Source organism: Triplophysa rosa, linkage group LG6, assembly GCF_024868665.1.
Source record: "Triplophysa rosa linkage group LG6, Trosa_1v2, whole genome shotgun sequence".
NCBI classification, from domain to species: Eukaryota; Metazoa; Chordata; class Actinopteri; order Cypriniformes; family Nemacheilidae; genus Triplophysa; species Triplophysa rosa.
The window spans coordinates 10,617,948-10,637,971 of NC_079895.1; the positions used below are offsets into that span (position 1 = coordinate 10,617,948).

Below are 20,024 nucleotides of genomic sequence, written 5' to 3' on the forward strand. Positions count from 1 at the left end.
TCAGCTCTTTAGGCAATAAGACATGACTCTCATTCCCCAAACCAAGCTGACCAACAGAATTATCACAAGCCTTCCATCGGCACTCTCTCCAAAAGTGAAAACATCCCCATTATCTGCAACCAAAATCCATATTTCTTTAACTTGAAATTCTTTTTCATCATTATTCACCTTCATGTTATTCCAAACCTGTATGAATTTCTTTACTCTGCAGAACACAAAGAAGATATTTTGAAGAAGACTGTGCATTGGCCACCATTGACTTACATTATGGACACAAAACCACGGAGACATTTCTCAAAATATTTTCTTCTGTGTACAAGGATATACAAGTTTTGAATGACACAAGGGTGCATAAAAGATGACAGAATTTATTTATTTTTTGTGGGCAAACTATCCCTTTCAGCTTTGTGATCACAGAGGTCATGATCTGTCTGTGAGATGGATGTTTGTGAATGGTGTTAATAGAAAGGAGCTCACCTGTGACCAGAGCTGTAAGTCTGTATCCACATGAGACCCAACGAAGGGGTTGTCCCAATTTCAGCTCTTTAGGCAATAAGACATGACTCTCATTCCCCAAAACAAGCTGACCAACAGAATTATCACCCCACAGAAACAGCCTTCCATCCTCTACAATACACAGTTGTACAGGATTATTTAAATGTTTTGATAAATTAATCATTGTTCATAAAATATTATTTAGGAATATTCTTGCTACAGATGTTTTTAGTGGACCATTTGTATGCTATTAACATCAGTGATCAATCATATTTGAACAATCTATTATTTTGCAAGTTTTATTAACTTGCTAAAACCAAATTTTACTCTCATTGTGACGCTGCTTCTATATTATTAGTAAGTGCGGCAGAGGTGTGGCCACCAGCAGAAAGCATTTTGATTGGAGCATAATCACAGAAGGGGTGGAGACGCTGAAAAGTAATGCTGTCATTACAGTGACCCAGTCCCAACTGTCCATCGCTGTTTCCTCCAGCCGCAAAAATCTCCCATTGTGCTGGACACACAGACACTTTTCTCTGTCAGATGAGTATGTTTACAACATTAAGGTTTAAATATTAAAAACGTCACTTACAGTTGCTTACAAATGTGTGATCTGTCCCACAGGCAACAAACTGAATTCTCTCTGCTTTAAGAACTGTAAATAAATATAAAAATAAACAAGAAAAGCAACATATAGCTGCAAGTACAAATACTAAGCACGGGTAAGGATATTTATGCACTTCTATACCTTTTACACAGGTGGGTTTAGTAACTGGTCCTTTGGTTTTTAGACCAAGCTGACCTTTGTTATTATGACCAAATGCAAATAAACGTCCCTCTTCTGAAAATAGATAATAACAGAGACTGTCAATAAAAAATATATATCTGTAGTTATATATGAACATAAGAATATGAACATATGTTTAACACCTGTTACAAAGGACGAGTGTGATTGTCCACATGAGATGTGCACAGGAATATCATACTTTAGCCATAACCTGCACATTGTTGGCTACTTTACTCTTTCCAAAGGTAAATACAGCACCTGTATCTGTTATTAGAAAACAATAAGGATAACATATCCATAGTAAAAAATAACTATTTTACAGAACATACTCTCAGTCACAAACACTCAAACACAGAGCGAACCTCTACACATTCAGGAATGTCCATTTAAATCCATAGAAAGCTTCCAGGTTCCCAGAATAGCCTGTGTAGTTAATGCTCTCAGAGCTCTGAGGCTTTATTGTAATAATAAGATTTACAACTACGTACACATATGTACATATATCTATATATACACACAAACAGATAAATAGATCCTACCTGGTATTTCTGTATCTCCTGTCATCACTTCACCTCACTTCTGCTGATGACATTCCTGAACTGTCAGCTAACAGCTGAAACCTGTCATGAGTTACAGCTGAACCGGAAGAGTTACCGTGGCAACCGATGTGACAGTGGCCGAGATTAGCGTGTGTAGAAGCAAGACGCCAACATTGTATAAAGCACCAGTCCTTCCTTTAATAACAAGACAAATATTATATTTTACTTGTGCCACGATGTTTTTTATAAAACAAGCCACACGTGAACACAAAGTCTTGATCTGTCTGTATGCTTTTATTTTTTCGCACAAAGTTTTTTTTTGTGATGCACAGTGTCTCCTCAGAAGGTCCTTCTTGAAGATGAAGATTTGTTTTCTTCTGCTCAAACACTTTTTCTTCTGCACAAAATCTTTTTCTTCTGCTCAAACACTTTTTCTTCTGCACAAAATCTTTTTCTTCTGCTCAAACACTTTTTCTTCTGCACAAAATCTTTTTCTTCTGCACAAAACTTTTTTTCTTTTGCACAACATGTTTTTGTTATGCACGGTGAACTTTTTTCTTGAACGAAGACGTCCTTGAAAAATTAGGACACGTACAAAGTTTTTGTGGATGGAAAGGCTTCAACAGGTGCGGGTGCCCGGCTCTCCATTATTCTGACCAACGGCGGGATTCTGTGTGGCGGCCTCTTCAGACCTGCATCGTCACGTCGGCTCATGTTGCCGCTGCGATGAAATAAGTTGAGGTTATCTCCCACAACACCATTTCCCATTTTCTTCGGGCGAGCGACGAGCTTCATAGGAATGCAAGTTGGTTCCAAAGCAGGGGTATTCCTTGGCGTGTAACACACATTCTTAGGTCTCAGATATGTATGTTTGTTCACCCTCACCGGTTGACCCACGAGACCAGGCAGCCGTGGTAAGGATGGAACGGAGGACTTGTTAGTCGTAGCAGACTTACAAGAAGAGTCTTCCATATTTCCCTTTGGCAGGACGGTTAAATTTGAAGGTCTGGGCCCTCTACGCTCTGGAGGTCTTCCACCTGAAGCCAACTCATTCTGCACAATGTTTGTCAGAAAGCAAGTAAAAGATTGTGACTTCGGTCGAATCTCCGGTAGAAGAGAAGGTCCCGAAGATCTGCCAAGAAGCCTTTGACCTCTGACAACGAGGGATGGCAGTGTCTGCATCCTGTCCATGTTCGAATGAAGGAGTGACAGCAAATCCAACCGCTAAGTGTAAGTGAAGAGCGAGGATTGATCGCAGCAGTCAAACGCCGAACGAAGGTCTCACACAAGATTTATCTACGTTACTGACGCTGACGCCATTATGTCGTCACGGCGCTGTTTCGCAAAACATCATTTCAATGAAAACAGTTGGTTTATATTTCATTTGATCATTTTTAAGTGTATTTTAACTATATTTAGTTTAACTTTAACATGATAGCGATTTTACACCTTATTGGCTGAAATATAGGCCTAACGTTACACATATTTTAGCCCATTGTGCTAAACAGACCAACACATTTTTAAACTATTTTATGATAAGCAAATGAAAGTAACGTAATTGACGTGTGGTAAGTCTTTGAAAGAGTTTTCTTCTTATTATTTGCTTTTTTATTAGAGCACTGCAGGCGCGTGAACTGGCATGTCTCTTCAGATTCACCACAGATTCACTTGCGCGTTTGTTTATCAAAATCAATATTTGCAGATTCTCTTAAGATTAAGAATAATACTGATAACACTTTAAACATTTGCGGCAACATTTATTGAAGAAAAGAGAGTTACCGTATTAAAGTAATTTCCTTTCCGATTTCCTCAGTACAGATTTTGGAGTGCAGTTGCTTCATTTAACCACAAGAGAGCTCGTTTGCCCACTTTGTTTAAGCAGGGAGAATGAAACCGGACGATTTTCTGTATTAATAAGTAAAAACCTTCACCGAAATGTACTGAGAAGATGTAAAAAAAAACTATGTATCACAAAGTGTAGTTTTTTTATTTGATCTAAATCTCTCATTAGCATTGGAGAACACATCTGACAGAGAATATTGCTATCCGTATATTGTTCCCCTTCTTAAATAAAGTATATCAACGACAATAAATGACTTTACGGAATAGTTATTTTTTAACGGAATAAAAGTGTGCCCGCACCTGATTGAACCAGAGTAGACAATGAGATCTCTGTGTGTGTGTGCAGGACCTAAGCATCAATAATAGGGTACATCTATACATCTGCTTCCTGTATCATAAAATGTTTGATTGTCATATGCCTTGACATGTTTGTTAGTAGTTTAATGCAAAAATAATGTGAATTGAACTGGATGTGTAAACAATCCGTAGACATTTTAGTCTAAGCAGTAATACTGCTCAATACCTACATTAAGGTTGTGAATACATCCTACTAACACACAGAAATAAAATGTATACCATCACCTTGAATATATCCCAAGTCACTTGCAATGAAATGCATTCTTGAAATGCATATACTGACTAATACCTATATTGATGTCCAATAAAGAGGGCTATAAAATAGGATGTTTGTATTATTTTTTACAGGTAGATTGTATATGTTCTGGTTTCCTTGCATTGAATTGGAAATATACTGTTTGTCTGTGCAGAAAAGGCCGATGTGTTGTTGTGTCACTCAGGTTTTCCATTGTGATACACCCCCTCAAAGCACTGTAAACATTTAACATACATGATAAATATCTTTTGCATGTCTACTTTACCGAAGACAAAAAAGCAGTAAATTCCAGTATAATATAGAACAATTAACTACATTTAAAAGAGTGGTGCATTTAAAAGAGGTCATTGTAGAAAGTGGAATTTTCAAGTTATGGCTGCTGATCTTAGCATGAGCATGAAAGTGTGGCGTTCATTTAGCTCTGATTCATTGTGATTTTTCACAACCGCTTGCCCTGTTTGTGGTACCAGATTATAGAGAGATCAGACCAGCACCGGTGTCAAAGGTTTAGGATTTAAGTAAAGTTTAGATTGTAAATAAAACAATGAAACTAAATAGGTACAATAAATAGAGGCAATGTTTTGAAATAAACTAAATTCCTCCAAAAATATAGAATAATAAAAACAATAAACAATAAAATAAATAAATTGCAAATGGAGACAGAGAGTGAGAGGTTTACAGGGTGAGGTTGAGAAGAGTCAGAGAATAAGGGTGGAGATGAGAGAGAGAGCAGAAGAACAGGTTTGTAAATCTTTCGAGACATTCCACCCATTCCAAAAGCTTCTCGGCTTCTCTATCGATGGCTTAGTGCATGTACAATTATTTAAACTGAAACCTCACTTGTGATCTTATCTCATCTAAACAATGTTTGATCTCTAGTTTTTACCTTTAACCCATGTGTGTGTGTGTTGTGTAAAATCTTGAAACATGTGTAATACAATGGCAAATATAAAATAAAACCTTGTAAATCATAAGAATATAAATCTGAACACGGTGTGTATGTGTGTGTGAAAGAAACTTTCGCAGGTTTCACATTGTGGGTCATTTGCACCTGAATACTGATTTGGGCTCTCTCGTGTTAATTTGTTAAACTTGACAACAAACTATAGTAAATCCCTTCTGGGCATTCAGATTAATTCTACAGGACATAAGAGGCAGTTTCAGGCACTTTAAAAGATTTGAAAGTCTATAAAAGGGAGAACAGAAACATGCCCCCAAAACATATTTTTAAGGAGATATCTGTGCACCTCATAAAGTGTTTCAGTAATGATTCAGTCATTTTATTACAAATACAATTTAAAAGTATTTGTCTGAAAGTACCCTATTTATGTTCGCCTATGTGGCATTATAAGGCTTCCAACAAATAAAACAAATACAACAAATATAAAATATTTTAGACGTGGGTTTGGGTCTGACTTTGACTAGCCTAACAGAATATACTGTAGTTTATGCTATTTAAAAAAGGCTTTATTTTAATGTTTAATGCATATATGCAGTCGTATAAATCCTAACCTTTATATTATATTCACCTATTATGTGTCATTAATTTAGCCTTTAGCCTATAGACTTTTTTTATTGGCCATGCCTAAATAAGTCAGTGGAACATGTTCACTGCATATTACAATTTATTACGTTTGTCTGTATCGTAACTAATTGTGTAATCAATCAGTTTATTTCGATTCTCTTTTGTGCCTCTCCCTATGCTGAGGTTTGTGTCCCACTAATGGAATCTGGTTGTGGCCGACCTGACACCCCATACCGGACCTACAGGTTTCGGTCACGCCCAGTCTATAAAGAACCACATATATAAAGTCAAAGAATGTAACACTCCAGAAGGAAGTTAAGCCCACGGGAGAGAAGCATAACTCCCCAAGAAAAGAGAGAAAAGTAGGCTACTCTGGAGTTAACCCTCTCAACAATCAAGATGCAGATGTCCGAGCCCCTCAGCCAGAAGAACGCGCTTTTCACGGCCATGAACCGTTTTATCGGCGCCGTCAACAACATGGACGAGACGGTCATGGTGCCGAGCTTACTGAGAGATGTGCCGTTGGACCAGGAAATCGAGCTGCAGAAGTTAACTAAAGACCCTGGCAGCTATCTGAGGGATGTTGAGGTGGACATGTACAGCTACTACAGCCAGCTCAAGTCCATCCGAAACAACATCGAATGGGGCGTCATGCGCGCAGAGGAGCAGAGGCGCAAAAAGGACAATTCTGCGCCGGAGCCACCGCGCACCGAGCCCGAGGGCGACATGGACCTGGAGGAACTCCTTCAGTACCACCTGAGGGGTTTGCATGGGGTGCTGTCTAACCTTACAAGTCAAGCCAACAACCTGACTAACAGATACAAGCAGGAGATTGGCATCGCTGGCTGGGGACAGTGAACTGCATCTTGAAGGACATGAATCTATTAGGATATGATGATTTGTTCTGACCTAATATAGTCTGTATTAGTAAAAAATCCTAACTGCCAAAACACTTCATTTACACTGTCAAAAGGTTCAAATGAAAGATATGCCAAGATGGGAAAGTGGTTTTGTTTTAATGTTTTCTATAGTGTTGATCACTGATGTGTTATAAGAGGACTGCTTCCTGTATTTATGTCATGGCATTTAATTTGCACTGACAGTCTTTTAAAATCTCCGTTCAAGTGGCTGAATGCCATACCTTACCTTGCTATTTAAACCTATTTATGTATTATGTATAATTGAATGCATTTATTTTTTCATTCTTTATGAGAGGAAAACTGTTGTCTTATGATGTTCCTGTATACATTCCAGAATACAACTTTGTTTGTTTCCTCTGGTAACTGTAGGAACTGAGAGTATGATAATTTTTGTGAGGTTTTTAGAGGATGTTATAGAGAACCCATGGGAATGTTTCCTGCTAACTAGACTGTATAGACTGTAAACTATCTGTGAATCATCTTGTGAATCAATGACGTGGACAGCTCTGAGAATCACTTTGTGTGTATCATGATGAGCTTCATGAGGTTCTGTCATATTGTGCCATTGGGTCTGTATGATTGATCACAGCATATTTTGTTTGCCTGAGAAAATAAACTTTTGTATTTTAATTCATCATATCCATTGTCATGCTGTTTACTGTTTTCATGCCCAACAATTCATGATCACTATGCCCTACTGATCATCTGGTACTTACGAAGGTGTCAATCTATAAATTTCATTAATTTGTGCGATGTCATTTTGTGTAAAAATGAACTAAAATAATAATCAGTAATCTCTTAGATCAGTGGTTCTTAAAGTTTTTTTATAATTTAATTTATAGAAGCTGCATGCCACATCAGCATTGCTGTGGGCACAGGAGTGCATTTTGCTGTTGGGTGGACTCGCCTTAACAACAGCAATTTTGACATTGTTATATCTCAACACAAACAACAAAACGAAACTTTACAGAACATATTTATAAATTTCTTATAATTTTTTAACCTCTCGCTTATTTCATTGAATTAAGTTCTATTTTTATAGTTATATTTAGAAATAATTTAAAAATAATAATTAGGCTATAACTAAAACTTTCATACCAGGGCATACCTATTCAAAATTCCTAATAACAACACTCTTATTAACTATATTATTTGTAATAAAAAAAGATCATTTAAAGCTTTTTCACATATATGTGATCTATAATAAGCAAAACAAAAAGCATTTTGCAAATGCCAAAAGTTCTTGTTCTTGGAACTAAACAGTTTGACAACAACATTACACATGCTATACACTACAAGACAAAATAAGTAAAATTGATCAGATTTAAGATGAAATTATGCTGACTAATACAATCATGTCCATTAAATTCTACTCAAATAAAATGGGTATTAAATACTCTATTACATACTCTAGTAATATATATTTCTTAATCTCAGAACAGTATAATTTATTAATTAATTATCATTTATGTACGTTTTTATATATAATCATATCTCTCTCTCTTGACATTAGACTTAACTGTTACTAACACCAATTCACAGAAATTTCAGTCGCTGTCACAGTAAAAAACTTCCCCGTGTTTTGTATTGCAATAATTTTGGCCTTTTGGGCTTGCCGTACATGTCAATGTGGCTGTCGTGTGATCATGTGTACAGTTAACACAAAACAGTTCTTTGTGAAAAGATAGAATAAATATGGAAGATGAGCACCTGGTCCAGGTTAAAAACAATAGCAGCTCCCACTGCACCTTTTTCAACGTAGAGCCGAACGACTATCGATGTGTGAGTAAATATATTTTTTGAAAACTGCTAACGTTAATGCTTTATGTTGTTGTTAGCCATCATGCTAACCAAAACATGTCATCATCCTTTCCAGGCATGATGATCAACTGAACTTAATTGTTAGTCTGACAAATATAATGTAATTAATCACTACTGTTTTAGAAATAATACATATGCAGTGTATGAAATTAAATAGGTCATGTTGGGAGAAGAAATTAACTCACTGATGCGAGATTTGGCGAGTAACGTTAATTAAAGTGTCAAGAAACGTAACGAGCGAGGGGTGTAGCTGGTGAGCAGACCATAGACTGGAAAACCCTGATCTGGTTGATTGGCCCGTTAGTAATGAATTTGTGGTACAGTATACATTATATTTCATACATTAGTTCTGTCCCTCTTTCTTAAAGCATAATTATCAGTATGGCGTTGAAAGGTAGCTAGAAGCAAGTATAGTTCAGACTCAGAGAGGGATAAATATATTAAATCAATAATAATATAATATTGCCTGACAAAAAGCATAAAAAAAGCTTTAACACATGGTCTGTTGAACAGCATTACAGATATGTAACATGGTTATAGTGAACATTTGGTGAATGCAGTTGGTGTTGCAAGTGGTCTGTTGATCCTAGATAACAACCTCTCAAAACTAATAACACATGGTAACACGGATGCAGCAAATCATTTTGACAAATTAAGGAGATAACATGTTTACGAAACGCAGTTTATCCATTTAGGGCTACTGTAGAAACAACATGGCGAATTCCATGTAAGGGGACCTGTGCTGTATGTAGATAGAAATAGCTCATTTTAAGATGAAAAAACATAACGCCTCATTATATAGGGTCTTTATACACCTCTGAAGACATAGTTACGTATATTATATATTGCATTTCTGTCAAAAGATCCTCCAAAAAATTACACATTGGACCTTTAACATAAACATTATGTTGATTGATTGATTGCACTCTTTACTGATTGTAATTTTAGTTTAAGTTTGACATTTCTATTTTGTATTTAAATTTTCAGGATGTGATTCTTAAAGTTAAAAGAGCCACAGGGACATTTTCACTAGTGGCATGGTAAGTTATTTTATATCTAAGTTATATTATATGCTTCATCTTTGTTTTAAAGTGATTTTTTTAAGCTTCACTATCTTAAACTTCTCTGTCCGTAGCTTTTTTATGCTCTTTGCGATATGGCTGCTGCGGCGATATAACTCTTTGTCTCAGGTACAGTGAGTACCCAAAATAAACAGTTGTAGCTTGTCAATCAGTAATTCTTTTCTTTCACACTGATGTTTTAATCATACAGACAAATGTATTTAATTACTTCTCTTTTTCCTTGTCTTTTGTATATTCAGAAAATGATAGCCAGTCTGACAGTAGCTGCCTTTTTTGACAGTGTTGCATATGTTATGGTGAGTTGCAATAATTAAGAGTTTGTTATGCAAATTAAGTAATGTTATGCAAGTGTTATAAAATGTGAGAGAATTTCATTCCTCTTTTATTTCATAGATTACACCTTTTCTTTGCTTGTATCTGCAGGGAGAGTCTCATCCGGAGGGTTCTCTATGTGATTTTCAGGCGTGGTGGCTTACATATTTTGGTAACTGATTAGCATTCTGTACAGATATAGAATATATTTTATACTTTAATGTATTTTGTGTTGTATTGTGTTGTGATTGAATTTTGGTTGGTTGTTTTAGACTGGAGTGCTCTGGCCTGGGTGTGTCTTATTACTCTCAATCTCTACCTGAACCTGGTGAGAGAAATTAGAACTGAACATTATGAAATGTGAGTCAACACACACAGAAACAGAAACACACAGACCAACAAACCACGTCTTTAACTATGTATTTACATTTACATTATTCATTTAGCAGACGCTTTTATCCAAAGCGACTTACAAGTTGGATAAACAATGGAAGCAATTGGGTCAGAATTAGGACAACAAAAAGCATAAGTGCAATAAAACATGTCTCACAAAGCCTACTACCGTGTACAGAGCTAAGTTTTTTAGATTTTTTAATTTTTTTTATATATATAGATAGAGTAGAAAAGATATAGAAGTCAGAAATGATCGGTCAGGTGCTGACGGAAGAGATGTGTTTTCAGCCGATTCTTAAAGATGGCCACAGAATCTGCTGATCTTGTAGCAGTGTGCAGATCATTCCACAAATGTGGAACCGATCCAGAGAAGGTTCGTGAGAGCGATTTTTTTTTTTACCTTTTTGGGATGGCACCACAGAGCAGAGCGTAAGGATCTGGCGGGTACATACAGTAAGTCTGCATTAGTGAGTGAAGATGGGGTGCCAAGCCAGTGGTTGTCTTGTAGGCCAGGAGCAGAGTCTTGAATTTGATGCGAGAGACTATAGGGAGCCAATGTAACTTAATGAAGAGAGGGGTGACGTGTGCTCTCTTTGGTTCATTGAAGACCACTCTTGCTGCTGCATTCTGGATCATCTGTAGAGGTTTTATTCAGCTAGTAGCGCATTGCAATAGTCCAGTCTGGAATGAACAAGAGTCTGGACTAGGGTCTGCGTAGCATGCTCGGATAGGAAAGGTCTAATTTTCCTGATATTGTAGAGGATGAATATACAGGACCGAGTGGTGCTGGCAACCTGATCTGTGAAGTTTAGCTGATCATCGATCACCATTCCCAGGTTTCTGGCCGTTCTGGAAGATGTGATGGTTGATGAGCCCAACTGAATGGAGAAGTGATGGATCCTAGGGTGGGACGGGATTACAAGCAGTTCTGTTTTTGCAAGGTTCCGCTGCAAGTGATGGTCCTTCATCCAGAGCGAAATGTCGCTCAGGCATGCTGAAATGCGTGCAGAAACAGTCGGATCGTCAGGCTGAAATGACAGGTGGAGTTGTGTATCATCCGCATAGCAGTCATAGGAAAAGCCATGTTTCCGAATGACAGAGCCAAGGGATGTCATGTATACAGAAAAGAGCAATGGCCCAAGCACTGAGCCCTGTAGCACCCGTGTATCGAGGTGTTGGGTCTCATAGACCTCACCTCTCCAGGATACTCTAAATGACCTGCCTGAGAGGTAAGACCTGAACCATTGTAGCACCATTCCGGAGACACCCATAGCGTTGAGGGTCGACAGAAGGATGTGGTGGTTAACTGTGGCGGCAGATAGATCCAGTAGGATGAGTACAGATGAGTTCGAGGCAGCTCTTGCCAGTCTCAGGACTTCAATGACAGAGAGCAGCGCAGTCTCAGTGGAATGACCGCTCTTGAAACCTGACTGGTTGCTGTCCAGGAGGTTGTTCTGCGTGAGAAAGGAGGAGAGCTGGTTACATACAACACGCTAAAGAGTTTTGGCAATGAAGGGGAGGAGAGATACCGGTCTGTAGTTATCTAACAGTGCAGGATTAAGAGTGGGTTTCTTCAGTAGCGGGGTAATACAGGCTTCTTTGAAGACTGCGGGAAATGTGCCAGTGGTGAGTGACGAGTTGATAATGTGGGTCAGAGTGGGAACAACCGATGGAGAGATGGCCTGGAGGAGATGAGTGGGGATGGGATCTAGCAGGCAGGTCGTTGGGTGGTTCGAAGACATGACCTTGGAAACATCATCTTCAGATAGGAGGGAGAAAGAGGGGAGCGAGCATGTGTCGGGGCTTTGGGCGTGATCAAGAGGCGGTGGCGGCGCAGAGAACTGACTGCTGATGGTGGTAGTTTTCTTTACGAAGAAAGATGCAAAATCATCAGCTGTTATGTCCGATGCAGGTGAGGGGGAAGGCGGGCAAAGAAGAGCAAAGAAGGTCTTAAAGAGAGTACGAGAGTTAGGCGAGTTGTTGATTTTAGCATGGTAGAACTGAGTTTTCGAAAAGGAGACATTAGCAGAGAAAGAAGAGTGGAGAGACTGTTAGAGACCGAGGTCAGTGGGTTCTTTAGATTTGCGCCACTTTCTCTCAGCAGACCTGAGCGTGGCGCGATGCTCGCGGAGAACATCTGATAACCAATGTATACATACAGACACAGTTTTCCTAAGATCTAAATGTGTTTCTCAGACCATACCATGTGGTGGCATGGGGGGTTCCTCTGCTAATGTCGATCCTCCCTCTGCTTTCTGGATACTATGGTCCTGCTGGAGCCTGGTGGTAAATTATGTTTGGCTTTTAATACTATGTTTTTATTGTAAACTTATCACCACCCCAGTCTCAGTGTTTTCTTTTGTTATTTTCTGCAGTTGGATCACAGATGACCATGTTGCCTGGAGGTTTGGCATGTAAGTGCATGAGTGCGTGCGGAAGTCCATGTTGTTTCTGTGAATGATTCCGTGTTTTGCTGACTGATGATTGAAACTATGTTATGACTTGCGTAACTCATGAAACATTTCTGGAATTTCCGTTCTTGTTTTGAGTTTATTGTACTTGTATTTCTGGTAAATACTGATTTACGTGTGTATGTTATTTTCAGAGATGGTTATTCATGCCTGTTTTAATGGCCCCAAAAATATTTTTGACATTGACAATGTATGATTGGCATTGTATTAAATAACAAATTATCTGACAGTTTTTTGAGCTGTTAAGTATTAAATTGTAAAACAATTTTGTCAAACAATGGACATTTTATGGTTGTCTATGTGATGGAGCACACGTGTGGTTACAATGCTTGAACAGCAGTGTAAACTATAAAATGTGCAAAAGGGAGCTGACTTACATACATTCACTTACGTGCATGACTTATTGGTTAAACAAATTGCAAGCGAACTTAGATCTGAGGTCTAAATGTGTCTAGCATGATTTGTTTGTAGATACGTCTTTGTTTGATATTTTGTGCAATCACATTCGTATATTTATGTGTCTATTGCCAATTGCTTTTTGGGTCCAAGTTAAATGTATTTTGATGTTCGATTGCAGATGGTACATCCCCCTGTTTACCCTCATTATCCTCATGATCTGCTGTTACGCTCGAATCATCTGTGTGGCCAATGAGAGGGTAAATGAATCGCCTTAACCTACACCCACTTAAATACCGTCCTACAACTTGATTGTGAAACTAGTCTTACATTGGTCTCAAATTCATCATGAACAAAGCCCTTGTCTCTTTATCTTTTCACTGTCTGATCACTGACCTACCATGATAAGGCAGAAGGCCACATTCCAGAACATTTTTGCTCGATTTGCAGTTTATGATGAGACACATTCACCTGATAAATCAGAATATACGTGCTTGTAAGTGTGCTCACACCGGAAAAGACATGTACCTGGTTTTGTGTCTACTGCTGCATTAAATAGATGAAATAATTGCAATACTTATTGTGTACTTATCCTTTGGTGGTACGCAGTGCACCTTAAAATATTCTATAAATATAAATACATGCTCAGACGAGTTTAAAGTTCAGAACTGTCTTAATTTCAGATGCGTTCCTGGTTGGGCACCTTTAACCCAGAAAGAGAGAGGAGGAAGGTAAGTGTTTGTGTATGTGTAGAAGAATACAGATGTACCTGTAACAACAATGTTGTATTCACATCCTGTACCAAAACGTCTTGCAGATGTCTTTAGCTGAAGAGATCAGACCGTTAAAGTGGTATCCCTCTGTTTATCTGCTCGTATCTGTCTTCCCCCTTATAAATCGGTAACGTAAACTCTAGGCACGTCTTATATTTTCGTGAATGCAACTTTGGGTGTGCATCTGATTTATGTCTGTATTTTTGCAGAGTTCATAATGCTGCTTACCCAGAGGACCCTGTGTTTTCTTTGACTTTACTGCACGTGCTCAGTGCTCCATTACATGGTCTTGCCAATGCTCTCGTTTTTGGTAGAGACACCTGGAGTCAACTGAGTACCACAGGAATAAAGGTACTGTTCACACTGGTCTCAGATGGTACGCACACGGTTTGAACGATCTAATGCCTAATTCACACGTAAAAAAACGAGCTGTAAATTGATTCTCTGGTTTTATTGCGGTCAGATGTATGTTTTTTTATTCAGTCTCTCATTCATGTTTTAGATGGCGCTTCAGTCTCGGCTGTGTGATCGCACTAGGATTGGAGAGTACCATCCAACGACTATAAGATACACACATGACCTCGACACACACTCCGACTCAGATGACGAGGACAGCAATGTTCTCTTTTATAGTCCAAACATGACTCTGAAAGACAGAGGACCCTGGGAGAGTGTTTAGGAAGCAGTGTGTGTGTGTTGGGATGTTTATTTACACTCCTTGCCTTTAAAAACTTAATTCAGTGTTAAAATATTGCCGTTTTGTGTCAACACTTTAATTAAACTGAGTAGTACAGTGACGGTCTGTCCTTCAGTGATGAGTAGATTATTTGTACTGTATTATTTAGAGAAAGCTTTTAAAACTGGAGCTGTTTACCACCTCAGAATAATATGTCTTGTATATAATGAAAGACTCGCTTTTATATATCATTCTATAGCACATTTCAGACATATGATATACTTACAGAGATTTAACCTGTAGGCCTAAGATTTGTGCATGTTTCATTGTTATATTTATGAAAGAAAATGCTATATTTTTGTATTGGCTGCAGAATCTACAAATTTTTAATAAAAATAAAACATTTTTATTTTGTCTTTGTGTTTCTGTGCAGAAAACAATAAGCACAAAGAACTTTAGTATCTAAAGTTGATTTATGAACATGTTTATGACATGAACTGTTTCACAAGAGGGTTATGAAAGATTAAAATCAGTGATAAACTTTGAATTGCCAGAGGTGTCCTCAACATTTAATAAGTTGCGGTTGCAAAGAGCTGTTCTGGACAATACTGCGAGCTACTGGAGAATATTTTTCAGTCAGAATTTTGTTTTTGTAATCGGCGGTGTTGCGCTACGTCCTCAAAGCGCATTTAACAGCGATTGGTGAACAAGTCACCAAGTCTGTTAAGACAACCAATCACTGATGAGTGCGACCTTAAGGTTGATGAGAAATGCGACACTAATCATACGTTAAACAGTTTCACAACAGCAGCTGTGCGAAGGCTGGGCGCTTCCGGAATCATACAGCTCAACAACATCGGTGTCGTGCACAACGTACAGACGCGTTTGTTTCAGGACAATATTTCGTGTACAGACGGTAAAAATAAACACCAATAAACAATGGTATGACTTCTGATTAAAGGTAGGAATTTCATAACTTTTACTGTAAAGCCTGTAAAGACTAGAATACTATAGGATTCAATACATACTGCTGTTTACGAGATGAATATTTTATATTCATAGTTATATATTTACTCAATATTATATAATAAATGACTAATACCTAAATTAAGACATTTAAGTAGGTAAATTCAAGTACATTGTTATTAACAGACAGTAATCCTCATATTTAAATGAACATTAATCTTAATTTTATTTTATGTTTGACTGTATGCTATATGACTGATTTATAATGCTCTCCCCTACAGCCGGCTCCTACGTGGTGCGCAAAATCAGTGCAGCCCTTAAACAGGGAGAACAGCCTGACCAACCTGTGCTCACACCATGTAGTCTGGCTAAAGGTGAACTCTCATTATATATTTCACACTCATACAGCCATAAACAGATTTTTATCATTCACGTTAAACATCAGCACAGCTTATTATCAGTCAGGAAAAACACACTATGTTTAAACAGACACATACATTATTTTATTGTTCAGCACAGCAGATTCAAGAATTTCCTCATTCCTCAAAGTGATACTTCACCTAAAAAATAAAATTCTGTCATCATTTACTGACCTCCAAGTTGTTCCAAAACTGTATACATTTGTTTGTTATGATTAACACAGAGAAATATATTTGGAAGAATGCTCATAACCAGACATATTTTGTCCCCCATTGACTCACATAGTAGGAAAAATTACTTTATCATTTTTTTTTGTTCTGTTGAACACAAAAGAAGACATTTTGAATAATGTAGGACAGCAGTCAGTTCTGGGGCACTTTTGACTACCATTGTGTTTTTCCTACTATGGTAGTCAATGGGGGTCAAAATCTGTCTGGTCATAAGCATTCTTCCAAATATGTTTCTCTGTGTTCATCAGAACAAAGCAATTCATACAAATTTGGAACAACTCGAAAGTGATTAAATGATGACAGAATCACTTTAAGTATGTGACAGTATGTCAGGTTTTTATACCATTTAGCCTCAGGACGAAAGAATCAAAGCACATCAGTGTTTATGGAATGTACAGATTGCATGTACAAATGTAACTAATGTTGTCTGACGTGTTTGTGTGTTTCCAGGTAAAAAAGAGCTCTATGCCGGGGATGCAGCATTAATGTCGAATCCAGAACCTGAGGGGGTTGCTGGCTCATCTGCATTTGCGCCTGCAGTGACAGCTGTGCAGAATTGTGGTTCCTGAGGTTAAAGGTCATGCAGAAGCAAATCTGGGCACACAAAGGGTCAACATTGCTGAAAAACTCTGCATTCCACCTAAAGCAGACATAACCAACCAGCGATGCCAGAAAAAAAATGCTGGTCAAACAAATTTGCTGGTTGAACAGCACAAAACCAGCACTAACATTTCAGCAAAGTTTTTATATCAGCATTGTGAAATATGACACCAAACCAGTTTTGCTCTGCATGACCTTTTATTTTTAGGTGCCAACACTAGTGGCCTTTATCTCTCTCTTTCGATATGTTTTCATTCAGCTGTAATATGTGAAGATCGGTTCATCAACCTCTGTTTCAGGGACGGTTCAGATCTGATTTTTTACCTGCAGCTGTTTAATTATATGACTGCATTTCGACTAGACTTACAGTATATCACTTGCATGACAAAAACAACCAATAAATTAGTGAGCTCTAATTCTATTATTGTCCTTTTGTTTCTTTCTCAAATGAGTCAACAACAAATTAAGATGTTGAACTTGATGTTATGTATGACTTGATATTGCACTTTTAAGGAGGGCCAACTTTCTGTTATTTGTAATAGTTTAGATGGTAAATGTTCATTGGGTGTGGTGTTTTGATGTCCAAATACTTTTAGCATTAGTGTTTTTACTCTGAGCAAAACAACTCAACTCAACTTTATTTATATAGCGCTTTTTACAATTTTCATTGTTACAAAGCAGCTGTACATGAGACATATTGACTATAAGCAAAACAATTAAAGTTGTACCTGTAAAAACAAGAAAAAGGTGAAAACACAGAAGACAAGACATACCCACATACAAAACACTCCACACACAATATCCACACGTACTAACACACACAGACAAGCACGCACGCACAGTGAAAGCACACATTTAAGATAAAGGAGAGAGAAACACATGTCAAATATTAAACAGACTATAAAATCCTATATGCAATATTAATTAAGTAAAATTAAACAATTCTAAAGCAGCCCCCGGCCAGGCAAACAGTGCAAAACAGTATGCAAACAGTGGTGAGGAACCCTAAACTCCAATCGAGAAAAAAAACCTCAGGAGAACCCAGGCCCAACCAGGGGATTCCAGTTCCCCTCTGGCAATAGCTGCTGCCTCTGCACAAGCTCGACAGTGCTTGCACAACCAGGCTAAATAAAAATAAATAAATTTACTAATAAGGTAAATTATAGATTTAAGATTATCACTAATAATCTAATAGCATTTGAAATGTTGTAGTGAAGACGTGTCAAGTCGCCGCGTCCTTCTTTATCCAGCTCTATCATCTCAGCTCTTGTCAGGTCGCCGCTTCCCATTCTCTGCTCTACCATCAGGTCTGAGCATGAACTGCATCCTGCTTGCTGTGGTAACCTTGGATCAATGAGACAAGACTGGCTGAGAGTAGAGTACTGTTCTGCACTCTTTGATGCAACAAGTACATCAGTTGTTGTTGGAAGTTTTCCTGGTTCCGGTTGATCTAACTAATGCAGCCTAAACATTTTGGACCAGTTGGAGTTTTTGTAATAAGCCTGCAGGGCAACCACCTAACAGTGCATTACAGTAATCTAGTCTTGATGTCATGAATGCATGAATTAACTTCCCTGCATCTGACAGTGACAGCATATGACGTAGTTTAGATATATTCTTAAAATGGACAAACGCAATTTTACAGGTGTTGGCGACATGGCTCTCAAATGACAGATTACTATCGAATAGAACTCCAAGATTCTTAGCTGACGACAAGGGTTTTATGTGACATCCGTCAATAGTTAAGCAGTATTCTTGGTTGTTACGTATGGCGGTTTTCGGTCCAATAAGTAACACTTCTGTTTTGTCCGAGTTCAGTAATAAAAAATTGTTACTCGATGGAACTGCTGTGTTTCATGAGGCTTCGAGGAAATATAAAGTTGAGTATCATCAGCATAACAGTGAAAGCTAACTCTGTGTCACTTTATTTTTTTATATTTATTTATTTTATTTATTTATAATGCGAAGAGCAGAGGCCCTAAGACTGAGCCCTGTGGTACACCGTACTGGACTTGCGATTTGCGTGACACCTCATTGTTTATTGCTACAATTTGAAAAACGTCGGATAAATAAGATTTAAACCATTTCAAAGCTATTCCCTTAATGCCGACATAATTTTCGAGTCTATGTAGGAGTGTGCTGTGGTCAATGGTATCGAATGCAGCACTAAGGTCTAGCAGCACCAATAACGAGATACAACCTCGGTCAGACGCCAATAGCAGATCATTTGTAACTCTGATCAAAGCAGTCTCTGTACTGTGACATGCTCTAAATCCAGACTGGAATTCTTCATTGATGTCATTCCTTTGGAGCATAATTGAGTTGAAACGACTTTTTCCAGAACTTTAGACATGAAAGGTAGATTCGATATAGGCTTATAGTTCCTTAGGGTCAAGTTGGTTTTTTTTGACAAGGGGCCATATAACAGCCACCATATATGCTTTAGGAACATGTCCTAATGTCAGAGATGAGTTAATGATACTAAGAAGAGGATCTATAATTTCTGGGAGCATCTCTTTCAGTAGATTTGTAGGTGTAGGGTCTAGCATGCATGTTGTTGGTTTAGATGATCTAATGGTTTTAAACAGTTCATCGTGATCTACGGTAGAAAATAATAGCAATTTCTCCTTAGGGGCGCTGTAGTTAGTTTGTTCAGCGGGTTTGTTCAAACAACAACCATCACTTGCAATTGTGGCGAAACTGCAGCATATCAGGTAATATTGGTTTTTATTTAAATATACAATAAATGCGTAGAAAAACAACATTTTGCCAAACATAAAGCAAACTTGCCTACAATGTTATCTATTGTTATTAGAATGTGTTTATATTTTCGTTTAGCAATATTTTGTAGCCGTTCTCCTGAGCTAGACCTACACCTTAATAAACTGTTAATATGTGTTGTGTGTAATTTCTTATTCTTATCAAATCTGAGCTTCAGTTTATACCCCAAATACAACTGTTCAATATGAATAATAATATTCCACTTACATTAATAATATATTTGAATTAAAAGCGAATACGTCAACTGACCAAATGTGGACATCACTTTTCACCGGGACAGAAGCGTGCTCTTTATACCACTAGATGGCGCACTTAATCTTCGCATTTTCACGTTACCGCTTCTCAAAGAAGAAGAGCATCTGACTTCCGGTGACTAGCGGAA

General features: G+C 37.9%; 3 protein-coding genes and 1 long non-coding RNA gene across 4 annotated transcripts; 3 read left to right on the forward strand and 1 right to left on the reverse strand.

Annotated features, from left to right (window-relative positions):
* Window positions 1–4,655, reverse strand: LOC130555295 (X-linked retinitis pigmentosa GTPase regulator-like). The gene is made up of 6 exons (XM_057335393.1): window positions 1,822–4,655; window positions 1,244–1,336; window positions 1,088–1,150; window positions 878–1,009; window positions 478–627; window positions 1–113 (listed from the first exon to the last, which is right to left on the reverse strand). The coding sequence occupies exons 1-6, from the start codon at window positions 1,844–1,846 to the stop codon at window positions 1–3; spliced, it is 576 nt and encodes a 191-aa protein (XP_057191376.1). The 5' UTR covers window positions 1,847–4,655.
* Window positions 4,656–6,113: 1,458 nt separating this feature from the next.
* On the forward strand, window positions 6,114–7,358 carry mid1ip1a (MID1 interacting protein 1a). Its single transcript, XM_057335287.1, has one exon. It carries the CDS (start codon window positions 6,201–6,203, stop codon window positions 6,657–6,659), a length of 459 nt encoding a protein of 152 aa, XP_057191270.1. The 5' UTR covers window positions 6,114–6,200; the 3' UTR covers window positions 6,660–7,358.
* A 982-nt stretch (window positions 7,359–8,340) lies between these two features.
* On the forward strand, window positions 8,341–15,048 carry si:dkey-100n23.5 (cyclic AMP receptor-like protein A). The gene is made up of 13 exons (XM_057335286.1): window positions 8,341–8,503; window positions 9,530–9,582; window positions 9,678–9,732; window positions 9,864–9,920; window positions 10,048–10,108; window positions 10,209–10,296; window positions 12,526–12,615; window positions 12,705–12,743; window positions 13,378–13,456; window positions 13,880–13,927; window positions 14,014–14,096; window positions 14,179–14,320; window positions 14,472–15,048. The coding sequence occupies exons 1-13, from the start codon at window positions 8,417–8,419 to the stop codon at window positions 14,646–14,648; spliced, it is 1,059 nt and encodes a 352-aa protein (XP_057191269.1). The 5' UTR covers window positions 8,341–8,416; the 3' UTR covers window positions 14,649–15,048.
* A 409-nt stretch (window positions 15,049–15,457) lies between these two features.
* Window positions 15,458–17,277, forward strand: LOC130555239 (uncharacterized). The gene is made up of 3 exons (XR_008963101.1): window positions 15,458–15,606; window positions 15,893–15,985; window positions 16,712–17,277. It is a non-coding gene; the product is annotated as an uncharacterized LOC130555239 (long non-coding RNA).
* Window positions 17,278–20,024: the final 2,747 nt, after the last annotated feature.